This window comes from Choloepus didactylus, chromosome X, assembly GCF_015220235.1.
Source record: "Choloepus didactylus isolate mChoDid1 chromosome X, mChoDid1.pri, whole genome shotgun sequence".
NCBI classification, from domain to species: Eukaryota; Metazoa; Chordata; class Mammalia; order Pilosa; family Megalonychidae; genus Choloepus; species Choloepus didactylus.
The window spans coordinates 31,589,608-31,609,834 of record NC_051334.1 but is presented as its reverse complement, the minus strand read 5'-3'; the positions used below and the strand labels follow the sequence as shown (position 1 = coordinate 31,609,834).

The window sequence follows — 20,227 nt, the reverse complement described above, 5'->3', positions numbered from 1 at the left end:
CTACACACTCCATGATGTCAAAATTGTTGTCCATTTTATTCGCCTCTTTATCCCCAGCATATTCACAGTGTCTGGCATATACTAAACTCTCTAAAAATGCTCAAAGGAAGATAAAAGAACAAGTCAAATGAAGTAACAGGCATTTCTGTGATGGCAGCTTTTCCACATGATACTAGAGAAACCATCTCTTGGTATTTTTTTTTTATTTTGAATCTGTAAAATAACTCTTCCAGCTCTAATATTCTGTGATTTGATAATTTCCACAATCACATTTTCTTTAATAAATCTTGCATGACATTAGCTATTTTTATACCAGATATTACCTGCCCTAATTTCTTTTTCACCCTAGGAAATAAAAGTATCAAATGAACTTCCTATTTGTTTTAAGTTATTGATGCACATTGCTGTTGGGTATTTATTTCCATGATTTGCTTCCACACTGCATATTCAACAAGGGTTTAAGGAAGTGATCACGTATCAGTGCCCTATGTCTATTTAGACTTTTAGACAAAAATGAAACATATGTCACAGGATGGTATGGGGAATAGAGTCTATAAATGGAAAAAAAAAATGAAAAACAAATGTATTCTAGCTATTGATTCTTCTGGGGAAGATTGAGTTTAGTGAGCGACAGAGCTCCAAAAACTGAATAGAAAAGAAACTTTTAGCTAACAAATAAGCACCACTGTTTTAGTTACAAAAGTTAAATTGGTTCATTATGAAATCCTTTGAGGAATATAGAAGAGCATAGAGGAAAATTATAAATCTCTTCTTTAATATTACTTTCCAGAGATAACCACTTTTAACATTTTAATACATTTCCATATTGAAGTAATTTCTAAAAGTCTTTTTTTTTCTGTTATATACATAAGGATCTAAAACATACAAATATTTTTATGAAAACTGATATGATACATGCTTGTTTGTAACATGCTTTCTTTACAACATGCAGTCTGTTCTAATATTTTTGTGTTCTTAAAAAATAAAAACCTTGTGTTATCAAAAACTGTGAAAAATAACCAAAGGAGAAAAGAGGTTGGAGTAGAAAGTTTCAAACTATCAGTATCAAAGTTATGTATTTTGGGTTTCCATTTTGTTTTTTTAATTAGCTGTGAGTATATGATTACAAAACCTAGACCACACAGAGCCCATCCAACCTTTGAGTGTATCTTGCTTGGGTTCCCTAGCAATGAACTTCCTTCCTCTCCATTCCATCGGTATCATTAACCCATGTTTCTACATATGCCATCACTTTATCACTTTTTTTAGCTGTCATTAGGAAAAGGCATTTTGCATTTTCTCTTTTAAGCTAGTGCTTGGTCTTGTTCTGATCTTATAGTGGTATTATAACCAGTGATAATCTTGGTTTTATAAATCCTGTTCCCTAATTAATCTATCACATCCTATCCATGAGCATTTAGAACACTTTTGCTGTAAAAGGATCCCCTGAAGCATATATATTACTCTTTGCTCTTAAATATTCCCCTTCCACATTTTTAAATGGCTGGGTAGTATTCTGTTCTATTCATACCAATATTTAAGCAATTTTACCTTGTTGTATATGGAAGTTGTTTCCCATTTTTAACAATTATGAAAATACAGGTCCAAGCTTGCTAAAGTTTTACAAGTCAAAAATAAAACAAAAGAAAAAAAAAGCTGGCTATAATCTTGCTTGTACTCCATGACTTACTCTTTCCCTATTTCTGGTCAGAGTTCATCCTACAGCATTTCTGTACCCAAACTGTTTTTCAAGTTGGGGACAGGGGGCAGAGGTTATCTATTATTCCTCCAAGGCAAGCTGTATGAACCTTGAGTATCATCTGGATTAGGTATTACTTGCAATGTTGTTGGGCATCAAACCTGATCAATATTGCTTTTGGATTTCAAAGAGGCCCTGGGCATCCTCCATTCCCATGACACTTTTGCCCAGTTTGCACCTTTACTATTGCTGTTGCTGTAATTTGTCATCCCTCCCCATGACCCTTTCAGTGGCTTTAGAGACCTTCAAAGCCCACAGCATAACCCTGCACTCCTGGTGATGCCAACTCTTTTTGCTAACCGTTAATGATCAGATCATATTTAGGACACCTAAAAATTATTTTGTTCATTGAGCTTTACAGTCCCATCCACTGTGGAACATGGAACCTGTCTCTTTGGGATCAGACCAGAAGGCATCTCAAATCAGTCAATGCCTAATCAAATATATTCCTTTTTAACCCCATGCCAATGTCTCCAAATGGGATGTATGTCATGAAAACATTAGTTCCCCTTGTTTTTCTTTCCTTCTCAAGGATTTCTGCAGAGCTGGGGAAAGATGATTCTTCTTCCTACTTTTCCCTAAGCATGTCAGTTTTGGTGTAAAGGTAGATACCCAGTTTGGCAGAAAGGAAAAGGACTCAACTTTCCCTGGGTCTTGAGGAAAGACTTCCCTCTGCTTCATAATATTTTTACCTGTCAATTGATGGCATTACTCATGTGAAGACATTGAGTTGAAAAGTTGGAGTGGGAAAGGATTCCCAGAATATGAGAAAATATGGTGAAAAATACAGCTATGCAGATAAATGGCTGAAATTAGATGAAGCAGTATTTAAGTGATAAAATGTTGACTACCTGGCTCTCTCAGGGAAGGGAGCAGAACATGTTCTGCTAGATGGGAATAAGAACAAATCCCTTGATAGAACTGCAGGTATAAACACCATAAAGTATCCTTGTGGATCTCTGTTCAAACACCTTCACCTTCAGAAGGGAAACCAAGTCATAGAAAAGTTAAATAACATACCTCATGTTTCATCTTGAAAATTCCATTCAAGTCTATTTTTAATAACCTGTTACTGAAAATGAGGGGAATAATTTAATTTTAAACTTCTACCTTTCATCAGCAGGTGCCCTTTTCCTGATTATACTTATGTCTTTTCCTTGAATTGTACTCATTAAGGACTCTGGAATTATAGTTATGGATAGAGGTTAATTTTCTATCTATTCATCCTCTTGCATCTTATTGACTTTACAAAGAAATTTTAAAATGACTCTATTTTGAAAATATTGTTATAATTGACATTTAAAGGAAATGCCATTTCAGTACCACAGAATGTTTTTTAAAATACTCTCCATTATTAATTTTAATATTTTCCAGGTAGAACAGATGGACTAGAAATTCTTGGTTCAATCTATTAGACAGCATAAGTATGTTTTCCATCATTAAATTAAGATGAAAGTATAACTTTACTTTAAATTATTTAACATTTTGAGCCTTCCAAAGTGAACATTTAACTCCATCTACAATTTTCAGGATGAAATTTCAAAAGCCTTCAATTATTAACTTTATTTCAGGGGGAAAAAGCCACATTGCCATAGAACTTACATGTTTCTCTCATGAATTCAGAATGGCACAGAATATTCATTATAGTGGAATTTAAACATAGCAGAGGCTAGCTACTTCCAAGAAAATGCTATTCGATGAGTTTTGCTTTGACACTGAAATGACCTTGTAATTAATGTTGTGCATGATCCTTTCATTATATGCCCGATTATAAAATATGACTTATTGGCAGTATAAAGCCACAAAGTTCCAAAATGCAATTTCTAACCATGAAAAAGGACTAAGCTTTGAGTGACAGTTAAATTTGAATAGATTGGTGAATGTTATGAGACATGAATAATGAAGCATTTTAAAATCAAGTTTTTGGTTAAATCATTAAAGCGATTGTTTTAGAGGAAAATTTGCATCTATCATGTGACACCTTAAATGGGTATAAATGTAAAAGTTTGTATTGTATTCAAAAGTTAAAATGAAAATTAATTTTATGCATTCTTACAATTCTTTTTCTAAAAAAATTTAAATAATTTAAAGTGTCACAAATGGGCTTATTAATTTTAAGCTATTAATGTTATAATATTGTATTTAAACTGTTTTAATGTTGAATTTGCACGATCTAACAATAACTAGCATTTATTTAATGCTTGTTGTGTGCTAACATACTGCACTGATATCTTTACATACGTTTTCTAATTTAATCTTTTTTTTTTCAGAGGCCCTTGTGTTTTATTAAATGTGTAAAAAGTATTCCTCATTATCCAAGTTCAAAAACACACTAATATATGAGGGTATACAATTGGCATATTTGTAAACTATATCCACACTCACTGCAGACACAATCTATGTTATATTCTACATCTGCATATTTACCTGATTATAACTCCCAAGTAAATACAAAAGGAATTCTCACCATTTCGTTCAGTGCATGTCATATAGTTTCAAAACAAAGGCAATTTTTTTCAACCCCAAACCAAAAGCCTCCCAAGCACCAATTAACTATTTCATTCAAAAATACAGAAGACTAATTATGAGGGTTCCCATTCAGATTTGGTCAATAATGTGTTTCTACATTAATGAAATACAGCTAATGTTTTAAAGTTTAACTACCAACATAACATTATTCTGATTCATAATTGACCTTAAAATAGTGAATGTTTATATATATACATATATATAATATACACATGTGTATATGTATATATTTACCAGTTTAGATATTTTTTTAAGTCTTCAAAATTTATATAATGTAACTCTGAAAGTGTGTGTGCCTTGCCATTCATTCAGTAAACATTTATTTTAATATCAGTCACAAAAGTTCATTTAATTAACCAGAATTCTGTATCTATTTCCTGTTTGCTAGAGTTCAGTCTCAATTCTTATTTCATAATATTAATCTGAAGAGTTACTAGGATGTTTTTAAATTATTTCACTGCTTATAAATAAAAATCACTAGATAGTCTAGACCAATGGTTCCTTGCATCAGAATCATCTGGGGAGCTCTTTTTTAACATACAGATTATGGGCTCTAACTCATAATTACTGAATAATAATGTGCTGGAGCATCTGTGGTTTTTTAAAAGTTCCCCAGGAGATAATGATATGCAGCCTAGTGAGGAATCCTCTGACATAGACCAGTGGCTCTCAAACGTTAGAATGCTTCAAAAGCACTTGAGGAAACTTGCAACAAACAAACAAACAAAAAGCAGATTTGATTCAGTAGATTTAGAGTGATGTCCAGGAACCAGCATTTTAAAAAATCATTGCAGCTGGTAATACAAACCACCCTGAGAAACAATGCACAGACTTTACCAGGTTAAAAATGAGTACATTCAGCAATTTAGGTGACATTGTCCTGCAAGCTCTAATGAATCCTGCCATGGGCAGTTTTATCAAGTGTTTGAGGGCAACACTTTTTAAGTAAATGTCTTTGTATTCTTAAACAAAAGATCAAAGTCATGTGGATTGTGAGACCATTTTCATTCATTAAAGAAGGGAAAGTCTCTTTCAAAAAAACCATAAACCTTTAAACAGACCAGGTTTTTTAGCAGTCAACTTAAATCTAATGCTGTCTCAATCATTAACCTGGTATGTGATAGAGGTAGTGATTCCAGCTTACCAGAAATGTAATGTGGATTATAAAAGATACACATTCTAATCTTATACCTTTATAAGTCCTGTATATTCCCTATGTAATAGAGATTGGAGACCAGTTGAATATTAATACTAAAACAGTGAATACTGTGCTTTGAATTTTAAACAATGAAACTTCATAATATTTCCCTCACATAATAGGTTGCTACATATAATACTGGGAGAAAAAATTCTAGAAAACACTAAAGGTATCATGCTGCCTTCTTTTCTGAAGAAACTACTAATTTTCTGCCATTCCTGTCATTATCTATAAAGTAGGTAGTTGGTATAGATCATTCCACTTTAGGAATTTTTAAAAAGCACAGAAAAAGAAACTACATGTAAGGCTGCACAGCAAATCAGAGGATACAAAGAACTAGTGAATACACTTTCAAGTTGGAAAGCTGGGTTCATCATCTTATCTCAGTGTGTCATGACTGTTACTAAGTATTATAAATATTTAAGCATATATTAGTGAGTGTTCCACAAGCCTACGCAAACCTTAAGGATAGATGTAATCTACTTTGAACCCAGAAGCTATGTAAGAACTAAATAACAAGAAGGTGAACTGTGGTTTCAGAGTATAAGGTTAGTGGAAGCTACTTGGCATCTTGCTCACTTACCCTACCTCTAAGATGCTGTTATTTCATGTGCACCCACTTTTCCTTCATGTTCTTCACAAAGGCCTATACCACCTCTATTTCAGTAGCACAGGTGATTAAACAGTTGGCATTTCTTCTTAACCAAGCCATGGAAAGGCAATTACCAAAAACCAATGTTGTATTACCAGAAAGGCAAGTCAATTCCTAAAATGCGAAACTGGAACTTTTAAATTTACACCTGTTAAGAAGCCAAAAATCTTATACTAATTTTTAACCATGTAGAACAGATTGTTACAACAATCAAACTATTTTCCAGTTTATAAATGATTCAAGGCCAAAATAATGAAATTTAGAATTAAGTAAAACAAAAGTTGAAAAAAAATACATATAAATATAAAAACCAAGTAACATTATGTCTGCTACATAAACAAAAGTCCTGTTGAATGGCTGAAATGAAGATATAGAGACCCAGCAATGCTGAGAAATGGATTTTAAAACCTAACACAATGGTTTAAGGCACTACCTTAACATCGTTCTACACTTAGGTCATCTTAAATCCAAAAAATTGGGGGTTGGGAAAGGAAACACACACACAGATACAATCAACCTTTCATGTCCTTTTAGCTGGTTTGGCAGTTAACTGCTTTTCTCTTTCAATTTCCTTTTCTTGTTGCTGCTCCCTTTCCAACTCTTCTTTCTGCTTCTTCTGCTGCAGTTTAAGTGCTCTTTTTTTTAACTTTGATGTTTTTTCATGAAGCATCAGCATCTCTTTTCTTATATTCACTAACTTGGTATGATAGTGTTTAGCTTCAGTGAACAAAGCATTAATATCCAACATAGAATGACATTCTTTAGATTTTGAAATCTCTTGTTCCAGTGTATCTAATAATACAACTTGGTTTTGTGTGAGTTCCTGGAAGGCTTGTTTTGATCTCTGCAGATCTGGCAAATAATGAGAAAGCAATCCTTCTGCCAGTTGCTCCACAGCTTTGTCTTCTGCACTCAAGTCCTCTATTAACCCTTCATCTGGAGAGATGTCATTTAAACCCAGAGTAGTCTCCCCGACCCCGAGGCCATCAGGGGGCTCTGTCAGGACCCCATCCGGGCGCGGCCGCCCAGGGACATTCATGCCCGTCCCACTGGGAACAGGGAAGGGGCAGGCCACTAGACCATCAGAAGCAGAAAAGTGACACCGAATACCTCCAGCATGCAACTGGATAAAAGCCCCTAATTTAATCTTAAAATTCTCACCCGAGGTATTTCTCTTTACAGTTTGAATACAATCTCTCTGGCTTGAACCAGGGAGGCATTTTTGGTTGTTGTAATGAGAGGTGGGCACCACTGGAACTAATGGATGTGGTCCCATGAACTAGTTTGAGCTGCATGGACCAGTCCCTCCCATTTTCTCCTGGACATTCATGTAGGTAAAGCTCTGTTTATAGTTAAAATGAACCTAGAACCTAACCCCATTTTACATATAACCACAAAGGGGGTCCAGTATGGGTTTTTATAGTTGTTGAATTTCTCAGGAAACTCACCTGCAGAACTTTATTAGGAGTTGTTTTCCAAATCAGAAAACTAGGCCTTGGATAGCAGTGCCACTCATGGTACTTGAGTGTTCCATACAACTCACCTGCATGAGTTGGCACTAGGGAAATGTCCACATTAAAGTTGATTCCACACATAGGTGCAAGTGTCTGGCTCCCGCCTTAAGTTTTCTAGTGTGACCGTGTAAGCATTCAAAAGTATATTGAAATAAATAATTACTGCTGTATTATCAATCATTTCATTTCCCTCTTGTTTTATGGTTAGAACAATCTGCAGACTAGGTTATGTTATCTATTAATTTCCTCCCAGGATAATAAATGAGGGGAGTTATCAAACATTTGTTCTACAGAGGTGGACATTGGGTCTTACAGGATTCGGAACAAGAGCTCTACACCCTTTTGCATTTAGTATTTAGAGGACATAGCCAGAGAAAACTAGCTTCCAGTCCTGGATGTATTACTTAACCAAATATTTGATGTCAGGCAAGTTATTTTAACTTCCTATGTTTTACTTTCCTCATTTGTAAGATGAGGCTATTAATCGTAACTTTATCATGAGGTTATTGCAAGGTGATAAGGCACCTAAACAATTGAAGTGAATAAAATCATCAATAAATATTACTTCTCAGTAGTATGTTATATTACCTCCCCAAATGGATCAAAAGTATGTTTCTCAAATCAAAGAGTATGAAGTACAAAAATCATGCCTAATTAACAGACCTGTGATAGGCCAATGAGAGAGGATAAGCGTGATTAATTTCTTCTCCTTGTTTGCTAAATTGGGCTCTGTTGTCCTCAGTTACCTATGCCCCCCTTCAGCTCCACACTGAGGAGGATGCTGCCATGGCCAGATCTGTAGTAATTGCTGCCCAATGATGACAACACAAAATACTTAAACAGAACACTATGCCTGCCGGTTTAGCTCTCTTCTTTCTGCCAACAATATAAATTACACTCAATCCTCTTATTTTTTGTTATAAAGGGTAACCTAAATCAGTAGCCACCAGGGGGAAAAAAAACAAGCCAAGAATGTTTCTATAAGATTGTGCATTGTGAAAGAATGATGCAACCATATCAACTACCTGTGTTAATCTTAAATATTTACTGAGACCTAGAAACAAGTCTGTCCCCTTGGCACTGTTGATGGGCCTTTCCTTGTAATATATTTTTGAAGCCAATCTGCATCAGGAGCAGTAGGTGCTTCATAAACATTTTGGAAAAGTGTTTGTTCTATTAAAGCAAACTTGCTTATTAATAGCATGCTTGACTTTTTAAAGCAAGACATTTATAAACAGTAGTCATTAGAAGCATTTCAGAGTGCAGAGTGATCAATCATGAGAACTTCAGGAATCGATTGTCTCATAGAGCTTCGTATTATAATTAAAATGTCATCAGAAAGAGTATAAGACCTACCTTTAAGAGAGGTCATTTATGTGCTTTTGTTTTCAACTAATTTATAGAGGCATCATGTGAAGAAAGATTCCTCTCTTAGTGGAAATCACTTAATGGTGGATCAACACTTGATATTTAATCTGTTCTCCCATTCTGTTTTATATCAACATTTTTCAAGTGCTAAAGAGTATGGGGCAGCTATGAAACAATTTATTTCTCACATTATAGTTCTCATAATATCTGCAAGAGGTTATTTTTCATTTATCATTAACATATACACACATATAAATATATACGAATAATAGGGATGTTTCTGAGTGTGCTGTACATTTCCTAGAGTAGTCATTGTTGACTGTTAATGATTTGAACACTGTCAAGAAAATTACTGGACATGTCCAACAAGATCAGCCTCATGTAAGGCCTCATGTGATACTGTCTCAAAAGAATATTGCTACCAGGGAGGAGTAGCACCAGGTACAAAAGTAATCACAGGCATTAACTTAAATGCAGCTTAGTTGGGCAAAAACATAGTTTCTCTAAATTTTATGTTCGATGAGTTTGAGATCAATTTCTACCAGGAGAAGAGGTGCTTTTATAAATTCTCAGTGATAAATCATGCACTTAAGAACCCCCATTTTTTCCCCAAGACATTTTAATCTATGAGCAAAGTAAGAAGATTCAGTCTTATTTATAAATCTGGGAATAACTTGATGTTCATCAAAAATAAGCAGTTTCTCAATGCAGAGGAAGATTAGAATAAGTCGAAGCAAATTCTTATTCCTGTGAATGTCTTATAAGCTCCATTGCAAAATGATAGATTTTTTTTTTCTTTCTCAGCCTGAGAGGAGTATGTAGTGTTTCACATTAATATTTCTGGAACCTGATTGCCAATTTAAATAAATATGGATATAATATACATCTAAATTCTAACTTTTTGTCATGTTATACTTTATAGGTAGTCTTAGGTCTTATTTATGACTTTAAAATATTATAGGTAGAAGATTTATTTATTCTAAAGTAAATATGTTATACAGTATAATTAGTCATTTAAATGTATGGCTTTTAATAGTAAGGACATTTTTTTAAAATGAAATCTTATCGCGATATATTCACACACCATATAATCTATCCAAAGTATACAATCAGTGGCTCACAGTGTCATCTTATAGTTGGGCATTTATCACCACAATAAATTTTAGAACATTTTCATTACTCCCCCCAAAACTAATAAAAATAAAAATAGATGAAAATAAAAAAGAACATCCAAAACATCCCATACCCTTATATCCCTTATCCCCCCATTATATATATATATATATATATAGTCTGTATTTTATTACTTATCTGCCCATACACTTGTTCTAGGGAGTGTCAGTCACAAGGCTTTCACAGTCACATGGTCACACGATAAAAGGTATATAGTTAAACAATCATCATCAAGAATCAAGGCTACTGGAAATGTTGGACTTCCCCATCTGGGTTATTACTGATATTCTCACAAACATTGAAGACTACCAATTTAGTAGGCCGAGCCCTCGATCTTAGGGCTTGTGTTATGAAGCTTGTTACTGCAAATGAGAGGCTAAGCCTACTTATAATTGTGCCTAAGAGTCTCCCCAGAGAACCTCTTTGTTGCTCAGATGTGACCTTCTCTCTCTAGCTAAGCCAGCTCGGTGGGTGAACTCACTGCCCTCCCCCCTATGTGGAACATGGCTCTCAGGGTTGTAAATCTCCCTGGCAACACGGGACATGACTCCTGGGGATGAGCCTGGATCCAGCATCATGGGACTGAGAAAATCTTCTTGACCAAAAAGGGGAAGCAAAATGAAACAAAATAAAGTTTCAGTGGCTGAGAGATTTCAAATGGAGTAGAGAGGTCATTCTGGAGATTATTCTTATGCATTATATAGATATCTGTTCTGGTTTGCTAATGCTGCCGGAATGCAAAACACCAGAGATGGATTGGCTTTTATAAAGGGGGTTTACTTGGTTACACAGTTACAGTCTTAAGGCCATGAAGTGTCCAAGGTAACACATCAGCAATTGGGTACCTTCACTGGAGGATGGCCAACGGAGTCCATAAAACCTCTGTTAGCTGGGAAGGCATGTGGCTGGTGTCTGCTCCAAAGTTCTGGTTTTAAAATGGCTTTTTCCCAGGATGTTCCTCTCTAGGCTGCAGTTCCTCAAAAATTTCCCTCTCAGTTGCTCTTGGGGCATTTGTCCTTTCTTAGCTTCTCCAGAGCAAAAGTCTGCTTTCAGTGGCCATCTTCAAACAGTCTCTCATCTGCAGCTACTCTCTCAGCTTCTGTGCATTCTTCAAAGTGTCCCTCTTGGCTGTAGCAAGCTCGCTCCTTCTGTCTGAGCTTATATAGTGCTCCAGTAATTTAATTCAGACCCACCCTGAATGGCTGGGGCAACATCTCCATGGAAATTATCCCACCAAAGGTCTTGTCCACAGTTGATTGAATCACATCTCCATGGAAACTCCCAAAGGATTCCAAAATCCAATCAATACTAATATGGCTGCCCACACAAGATTGCATCAAAGACAGTGGTGTTTTGGGGGACCTAATACATCGAACTGGCACAATATCCATTTTTAGTTTTTAATGTATTGGAATAGCTAGAAGGAAATGCCTGAAACTGATGAACTGCCACCAGTAGCATGGACTCTTGAAGATGATTGTATAACAATGTAGCTTACAAGGGGTGACTGTGTGATTGTGAAAACCTTGTGTATCACACTCCCTTTATCCTGTGTATGGATGGATGAGTAGAAAAATGGGGACAAAAACTAAATGAAAAATAGGATGGGAAGGGGGGATGATTTGGGTGTTTTTTGTTTACTTTTATTTTTTATTCTTATTTTTACTTCTGGTATAAGGAAAATGTTCAATGTGTAGCTTGGGGTGATGAATGCACAACTATATGATGGTACGGTGAACAGTTAATTGTACACCACGGATGATTGTATGATTTGTGAATATATCTCAATAAAACTGAATTTTAAAAAAGTAAAAAAGAAGAATCAAGGCTACCGCATTAAAGTTCAACAGTTTCAGGTGTTTCCTTCTAGCTATTCTAATACACTACAAAGTTAAGAGAACATCTTTAGGGTGGGGCAAGATGGCGGCATAGAGAGGAGTGGAAGCTAAGTAGTCCCCCTGGAACAACTACAAAAAACTGGAAACAACTAGTAAATAATCCAGAATAACTGCGGGGGGACAAACAAGACCATCCACTCATCATACACCAACCTGAATTGGGAGGAATGCCCAAGATCACAGCATAAAATCTGGAAGTAAAACCTGCGGATCCAAGTCATGAGACCCCCCTCCCCCATAGCCCGAGCTACAAAGCCTCGTGGTGCCAGAGAGAAGCTCTCTCCCAGCAAGCGAATATAGCTCAGCTGAGCTCCAACTGGGGTTTTAAGTAGTGAGTGTGAACTGCTCACTACAGGTACACATCCCCAAAAAACAGACAGAGGCTTTGGGTGACGACTGACCTTGGAGAGCCGGAGGGTCGCCTTGGACTGGGTCTGAAGGGGACTATCTGTTTCTTTTTCAGCTCAGTGGAGAAAGCCCCAGTCATTTTCAGTTTTCAGGGCTGTGACTCTGGGAAGGGTGGAGACACCACAAGCAGAGAGAGAGACCATTGAAATGCTAATGACCTCCACCTGAGGGGTCTGTCTTCTCTAGGAGGAAAGGGGTGGGGCCCTTTCCATTCAGAACCAGACCCCAGAGCCTGGGGGAACACGGCCATACCTCCTCACACCAGTCAAGAATTATAGGCTAACAGGCGTCACCTGCTGGGCAGAAAAGCACAGTGACCTGAGGCATCAAAGGGTGGAGCAATTTTCTAAGACATACCCTCAGGGAAACCAGATACTGAATATTTCTTCCCTCTGGGACCTGAGCCTGTTCTGGTCTGGGAAAACCTGATTTGGATAACCAAGGAAACCAGATGCCTAGACAACAGAAAATTACAACCTACACTAAGAAAAACAAAGTTATGGCCCAGTCAAAGGAACAAACATACACTTCAACTGAGATACAGGAATTTAAACAACTAATGCTAAATCAAATCAAAAAGTTTAGAGAAGATATTGCAAAAGAGATAGAGGCTGTAAAGGAAACACTGGGCATATATACAGCAGAAATCAAAAGTTCAAAAAACCTACTAGTAGAATCTATGGAAATGAAAGGCACAACACGAGAGATGAAAGACACAATGGAAACATACAACAGCAGATCTCAAGAGGCAGAAGAAAACACTCAGGAACTGGAGAACAAAACACCTGAAAGCCTACACGCAAAGGAGCAGATGGAGAAAAGAATGAAAAAATATGAGCAACGTCTCCGGGAACTCAAGGATGAAACAAAGCACAATAATGTACATATCATTGGTGTCCCAGAAGGAGAAGAGAAGGGAAAGGGGGCAGAAGCAATAATAGAGGAAATAATTAATGAAAATTTCCCATCTCTTATGAAAGACATAAAATTACAGATCCAAGAAGCGCAGCATACTCCAAACAGTAGAGATATGAATAGGCCTAAGCCAAGACACTTAATAATCAGATTATCAAATGTCAAAGACAAAGAGAGAATCCTGAAAGCAGCAAGAGAAAAGCAATCCATTACATACAAAGGAAACTTAATAAGACAATGTGCGGATCTCTCAGCAGAAACCATGGAGGCAAGAAGGAAGTGGTGTGATATATTTAAGATACTGAAAGAGAAAGACCGCCAACCAAGAATCCTATATCCAGCAAAGCTGTCCTTCAAATATGAGGGAGAGCTCAAAATATTTTCTGACAAACAGACAATGAGAGACTTTGTGAACAAGACACCTGCCCTACAGGAAATACTAAAGGGAGCACTACAGGGTGATAGAAGACAGGAGTGCGTGGTTTGGAACACAATTTTGGGAGATGGTAGCACAACAATGTAAATACACTGAACAAAGGTAACTATGAATACGGTTGAGAGAGGAAGGTGGGGAGCATGTGAGACACCACAAGAAAGGAGGAGAGATAAAGACTGGGACTGTGTAATTTGGTGAAATCTAGAGTATTCAACAATTGTGATAAAATGTACAAATATGTTCTTTTATGAGGGAGAACAAGCAAATGTCAACCTTGCAAGGTGTTAAAAATGGGGAGGCATTGGGGGAGGGATGCAATCAGCATAAACTAGAGACCGTAACTAATAGAATCATTGTATTATGCTTCCTTTAATGTAACAAAGGTGATATACCAAGGTAAATGCAGATAAGAGGGGGGGACAGGGGGGGCAAGTTAGACACTTGACATTGGTGGTATTGTCTGATTCTTTATTCTACTTTGATTTAAGGTTATTTTTCCTTTTGCTGCTTCCTAGCTGTCATTTTTTTTCCTCTTTCTTTTGCCTCTCTACCTTCTTTGACTCTCCCTCCTGCCTTGTGGAAGAAATGTAGATGCCCTTATATAGATAGTGGTGAAGGTGATGAACACATAAATATATGACCATGCAGAGAACCATAGATTATTTACTTAGGATGGAATGTATGGTGAGTGAACAAAACCATATTAAACAAAAATGGGTTGATGACAAAACCTCGAGGGCAATATACTGAGTGAAATAAGCCAGACAGATAAGGACAATTATTGCAGGGTCTCACTGATAGGAATTAATTATAATATGTAAACTCATAGACATGAAATATAAGGTACCAAGATATAGGACGAGGCTTAAGAATGGGGAGTGGTTGCTTAGTATGAGCAGAATGTTCAATTAGGATGAACTTAAATGTTTGGAAGCGAAGAGGGGTATTGGTAGCAAGATGTGAGAATAACTAATAGTGCCAAATGGTGTGTGAATGAGGTGGAAAGGGGAAGCTCAGAGTCATATATGTCACCAGAAGGAAAGTTGGAGGTCAAAAGATGGGAATGTATAAAACGGAATCCTATGGTGGGCAATGTCCATGATCAACTGTACAAATACTAGAAATCGCTTCCATGAACCAGAACAAATGTATGACAATACAATTAGAAGTTAATAATAGAGGGGCATATAGGGAAGAACTATATACCTATTGCAAACTATATACTACAGTTAGTAGTATTTCAACATTTTTTCATAAACAGTAACAAATGTACTATATCAATACTAGGAGTCAACAATTGAGGGGGGTTGGTTAGGGATAGGGGAGGATTAGAGTTTCCTTTTCTTTTTTTCTTTTTTCATCTTTCATTTTATTTCTTGTCTGGAGTAATGAAAAGTTTCTAAAAATTGAACAAAAATTAAGTGTGATGGATGCACAGCTGTATGAGGGTACCCAGGGGCAAGTGATTGTACACTTTGGATCTTTGGATAATTATATGGTATCTGAACAATCTCAATAAAAATGAAAAAAAAAAAAAGTAAATGAGCAATGGGGGGAGGAGGGGAATGGGATGTTTTGGATGTTGTTTTTTATTTTAATTTTAATTTTATTTTTTGGCGTAATGAAAATGTTCAAAAATTGATTGTGGTGATGAATACACAACTATATGAGGATACTGTGAATAAATGATTGTACACTTTGAATGATTGTATGTTACATGAATATACCTCAATAAAATTGCACTAAAAAAAAAAAAAGAGAGAACATCTTTATAACACATAAGAATAACTTCCAGAATGACCTCTCAACTCTATTTGAGTTCTTTCCACCACTGAAACTTTATTTTCTCTCACTTCTTTTCCCCCTTTTGGTCAAGAAGGCTTTCTCAATCCTATGATGCCAGAGCCAGGCTCATCCCTGGGATTCATGTCCCTTGTTGCCAGGGAGATTTACACCCCCTGGGAGTCATGTCCCACTTAGGGGTTAGGGCAGGGAGTTTACCAGCAGAGTTGGCTTAGAGAGAGAGGGGCCACATCTGAGCAACAAAAGGGTTCTCTGGGAGTGACTCTTAGGCATAGTTATAAGTAGGCTTAGTTTCACCATTGGAGAGATAAGTTTCATAAGGGCAAGTCTCTAGATTGAGGGCTTGGTTTATTCAATTGGGAGCCCCTTTTGCTTATGAGGATAGCAGGAATTCCCCAAGTGGGGAAGTATAATAGTTCCACATTTTCCCCCAGTCTCTCAAGGGGCTTTTGTAAATACTTTTTTTTACATTTTCTGCCCAAAATATTCTGGGATGTATTGGGGTATAAGTCAGGACATTTTAAAATGCCCTTCATTCCTCTGATTTTTTGAATGATTTGGGAACTGTTCCGGTTTGCTAAAGCTGCTGGAATGCAAAAATACCAGAAATGGATTGGCTTTTACATTGAGGGTTTAATAGTTCACAAATCTACAGTTCTAAGGCCGTGAGAATGTCCCAATTAAGGCATCAGTAGGACAATACCTTCTCTGAACAAAGGCCGATGGCATCTGGGGTTCCTCTGTCACATGGGAAGGCACATGGCTGGAGTCTGCTGGGCCTCTCCTGGGGTTAGTGTCTCGTTTCTGTTGCTTTCTCCAAAATGTCTCTGCACTTCTGTCTTAGCTTCTCTGTCAGTTCCTGTGTGTCCTTGCTTGTTTCTCCCAGGGCGTTTCTCTCTAAGCATTTGGTGGTCTTCTCTTAGCTTCTCCAGGGCAAACTCTGGATTTCATCTCTTAGCTTTTCTCCTGGTTCTGGTTTCAACAGCTGTCTCCAAAATATCTCTGGGCATTTTTTCTCCAAGTGTCTCGGTCTGTGGTGGCTCTCTTAAGGACTCCAGTAAGCTAATTGAGACCTGCCTTGAATGGGTGGGGTCACATCTTCATGGAAGTAATCTAATCAGAAGGTCTCACCCACAAATGGTTGGGATCACATCTCCATGGAAACAACCTAATCAAAAGATCCCACCTACAATAGTTCTGCCCCCACAAGACCAGATTAAAAGAACATAGTCTTTTATGGTGTATGTAACAGATTCAAACCAGCACAGGAACATTATAGGGAACTATCATAATCTTAATTTTGGTAAACCTGCAAAATCATCCTCGTATTCTGTTCACTCACCATATGCCAATAAAACCTTACTTACTTTTTGAAAGATGTGTAATAAAATTATTATATAAAAGCATTCTTCTCAATGATTATCATATCTCTGAAAGTGTTAATTCTTCTAAATATAGGAATGAAATTTCAACTGATTAAAAATAGCTTTACATTTACAATTCAAAATGGATAGAATCTCTTAGTAGACATTTTTACTAGTGGGAAAACTGGAAATATTTAGAAGAAAATAATAAATATTAAGGACAGACAGGGTTCATGGTTTATGTGAATTTCTGGGAACCAATTGCAAGTGGAGAAAATGGTACTGATAACAGTGGTGATGATGAGAATAAGAACAACAGAGGTCATTGATTGTGAGGACTTATTCTGTTCCTGCCCTGTGCTAAGCTTGTTACATGTCTTCCCCATTTATGAAGTTTGCATGGTTCCTTATAGAAGTCTTTCAAAACTGAGGTTTAGAGAGCTTAAGGAACTTGTCCAAGGCCAAGTAGCCATTGAGTGGTAAAACCCACATTTGAATTCCAGCCTGCCAGACTTTTCCCTGGGCCTTTCACCACCACTGCTTCTCCATAATAAAACTCAAAATCTAGGTGAAAAGGAAAAAAAAATGGTAGGGGGTGTTACAGAATAGGATATAACAAAATATAAATGCATATAAGCACTTAAACATAAAGCCTCTATACATTTATCATGGAAAAGACTCTAAACGATATAAAACATTTTACCTAATTCCTGGAGAAAAACGTTAATTATGTTATCTATGGTGAGATGTACATATGTTTGATAAATTCTGGCAAGAAAACACCAACTTGTAGGCATAGATGCAGAAAAACAAATCTTTGCCTCAAGAAACTTAAAAAAAATTTAAAAAATAAAGACAAAAAGATGAATAGGAACCTGGAACTGGGTACACATAAAGTCTTGGTAAAACAATTGATACACTTGCAGCTCGGTTATTGTTCTAGGCAAAAAGGAGCACTGTGAAGGTTGATGTGAAGCTAAAAAACAGAACCCTTAGAAGGAGATGATAGAAGGAGGGAAACAAAGATGGGTCCAAACTCCTGAAAGGCAGGAATTGAACAAACGAAAGAGAAGAGCTAAGCCTTTGAAGGATGCACAGGAGGCAAGAAACTTTAGTCAGGAGAGAGGAGGCAAAGAAAACCCCCCCAAAGGAAAGCTGAAAAAAATATTTTAATAAGGAAATTGATGGATAGCAAAAGATATAAACCAAGCTATGTTTTCTTGTTATTTATGCTTTCAAAAAAGCATCTATCTGAAAAAGCGTAAATCTAAAAAGCAATTGTAAAGGAAGAAGCGATGAAAATGTGTAATATGGGAAAGATGATCCCAGGTTTTCAAGCTTCCTTGTAAGAGAAATATATTTACATTTTCTGTGGTAGCCAAAGAAGGAAATGTAGGAAAATAATAGATGATGATGAGTGTCTCTTTTTCATCTATTTTGTTGAGAAAATGGTAGGGTATCTGAAAGAAGCTTTTCAATTAAATGCAAAAGAAAGTTTTGTAATCTTATGAATAACTATATATCCCAAGTGATGTATGTCCCTTGCATAGTTTTCAAAACTTGTCTTATATAGCAGTTTCTCCTGCAGGAGTGGATTAAAGACAGAATGTCAAAAAGATGTTATTTTTTTTCTTCTTTCTTACTTCTCATTTTCAGGATGGAATTAACTTGCAAATTTGATTAGAAATAGATCCCAGAGGGAGGTAAATGCATTGAATTGGGAAGTAACATACAATTAGATCATATCTAGTTATGCATGAGGTCAGATAGTGATAAAATGAGGATAAACTGAAATCACTTATTATCCAGCTTGGGTTCTTTTATGCAAATCTTAGGGAAAAGACACATCAAGGGAGGACACATTCTTAACATCAATTTACTCCTAAAAGCAATTTTCATAGGGCACACTGTAGGCCATAGACGTGCCTCACAAATTCAAAGGCCTAACTAAACCTTCTACATGTGCAGCAGTATACTCAGAGAATAATTGTAAAGATGATGATTCTGGAACTTTTTAATGGCCCCAGTCATTAGCGAAGATTAAAATTATGTTCAGCAGTCTATATTTACCAAGGCAATAAAGTGGGCTAATATATTTCAAAGGGGCTTTAAAATGCAGAGGTGAAACAAACTAAAGTATTTTGATTTAAACTTCATAAAAACATAAATTAATCACATGATTTTGTTTTATGTGTGTTCTGATAGAAATGATTATATTTAGCTCAGTCAGAGTAGGAGAAGGTGAAGTGTGGGTATGGCATTGAATTTGCTGAGAAGATTATATTGTTTAGTTTAATAAACTTGTATTAAGAAATGACTGTCTTCCAGACATTGGGCTATGTGCAAACAATACCAAAATTACATGGTGAATACTTTCCATGTGGTAGAAAGAGAGCATGAATAGATCTAGAATGAATTAGAAGGCTTGATTTTTTTTTTTTTTTTTTTTTAATGTAGAGCCCTGACTTCACAGGAGAATGTTCTGGGTCAAATAAAGTAGTTTATGGAAGACTGGATTATTAGCATGGCAGAATGCCCATGACAGCAATATGATATCTGACGTAGAATTGGTAATTTTAATCCTTTGTATTTTTATTTTAAAATCTGCAAAATCCAAGGTAGAACAAATAAATACTTCCTTCTATAAAACAATATGACGTTAATAGAAACACCTAACTTTGACTTTTACTCAGCAATTATGCTTTGTTTCTCTATAAAGAATCTTCAAGGCTCCCTTTAGATTTTCTGTAAAGAGCATGTTAGCTGAATGGACGTGTCTTTAATTTAAAAATAACTGTGTTCTTTGAGTGTTGGTATTGGGATAGCTGCCATGAAACCAAATGTTAGCAGTGTGAGGAAAAGACAAAAAGCTTGAACCCAGACTTGATTTCACATTAACTTCATTGGTTAATAATAAGTGGATGGAATATGGCATATTCCATGTTGAATATGGGGATAAGTCATGTGTTCAAGCCCCAGTGCTGGCATTTCCTAGATAAGATTTACTTAAACAAAAAAGTTTATTTTCCAAATTGCAAAAGAGGCAAAATGCTGACCTCACAGCCTTTGTTAACATGATTAAATAATATCATATAGTGAAAGACTTTGAATACTGTCAGGTGCTACATCAACATTAAGAATTTATTAGTGCTTGGTATTTAGAATTCTCTTCAATTTTAAATTTAGGTTTGACTCGTGTTTTTATTAAGT

The 20,227-nt window shown here is 36.2% G+C and overlaps 2 protein-coding genes across 11 annotated transcripts in view; one reads left to right on the top strand and one right to left on the bottom strand.

Annotated features, from left to right (window-relative positions):
- The window catches only part of DMD (dystrophin), a 2,178,366-nt gene that overhangs the window by 1,040,607 nt on the left and 1,117,532 nt on the right, over positions 1 to 20,227 (top strand). The window lies entirely within an intron of this gene.
- Positions 6,659 to 7,177, bottom strand: LOC119522610 (biogenesis of lysosome-related organelles complex 1 subunit 6-like). The gene has a single exon (XM_037821064.1). It carries the CDS (start codon positions 7,175 to 7,177, stop codon positions 6,659 to 6,661), a length of 519 nt encoding a protein of 172 aa, XP_037676992.1.

Coding starts and splice junctions, on each gene's coding strand:
- LOC119522610 (XM_037821064.1), bottom strand. CDS start 7,177: ATGAATGTCCCTGGGCGGCCGCGCCCGGATGGGGTCCTGACAGAGCCC.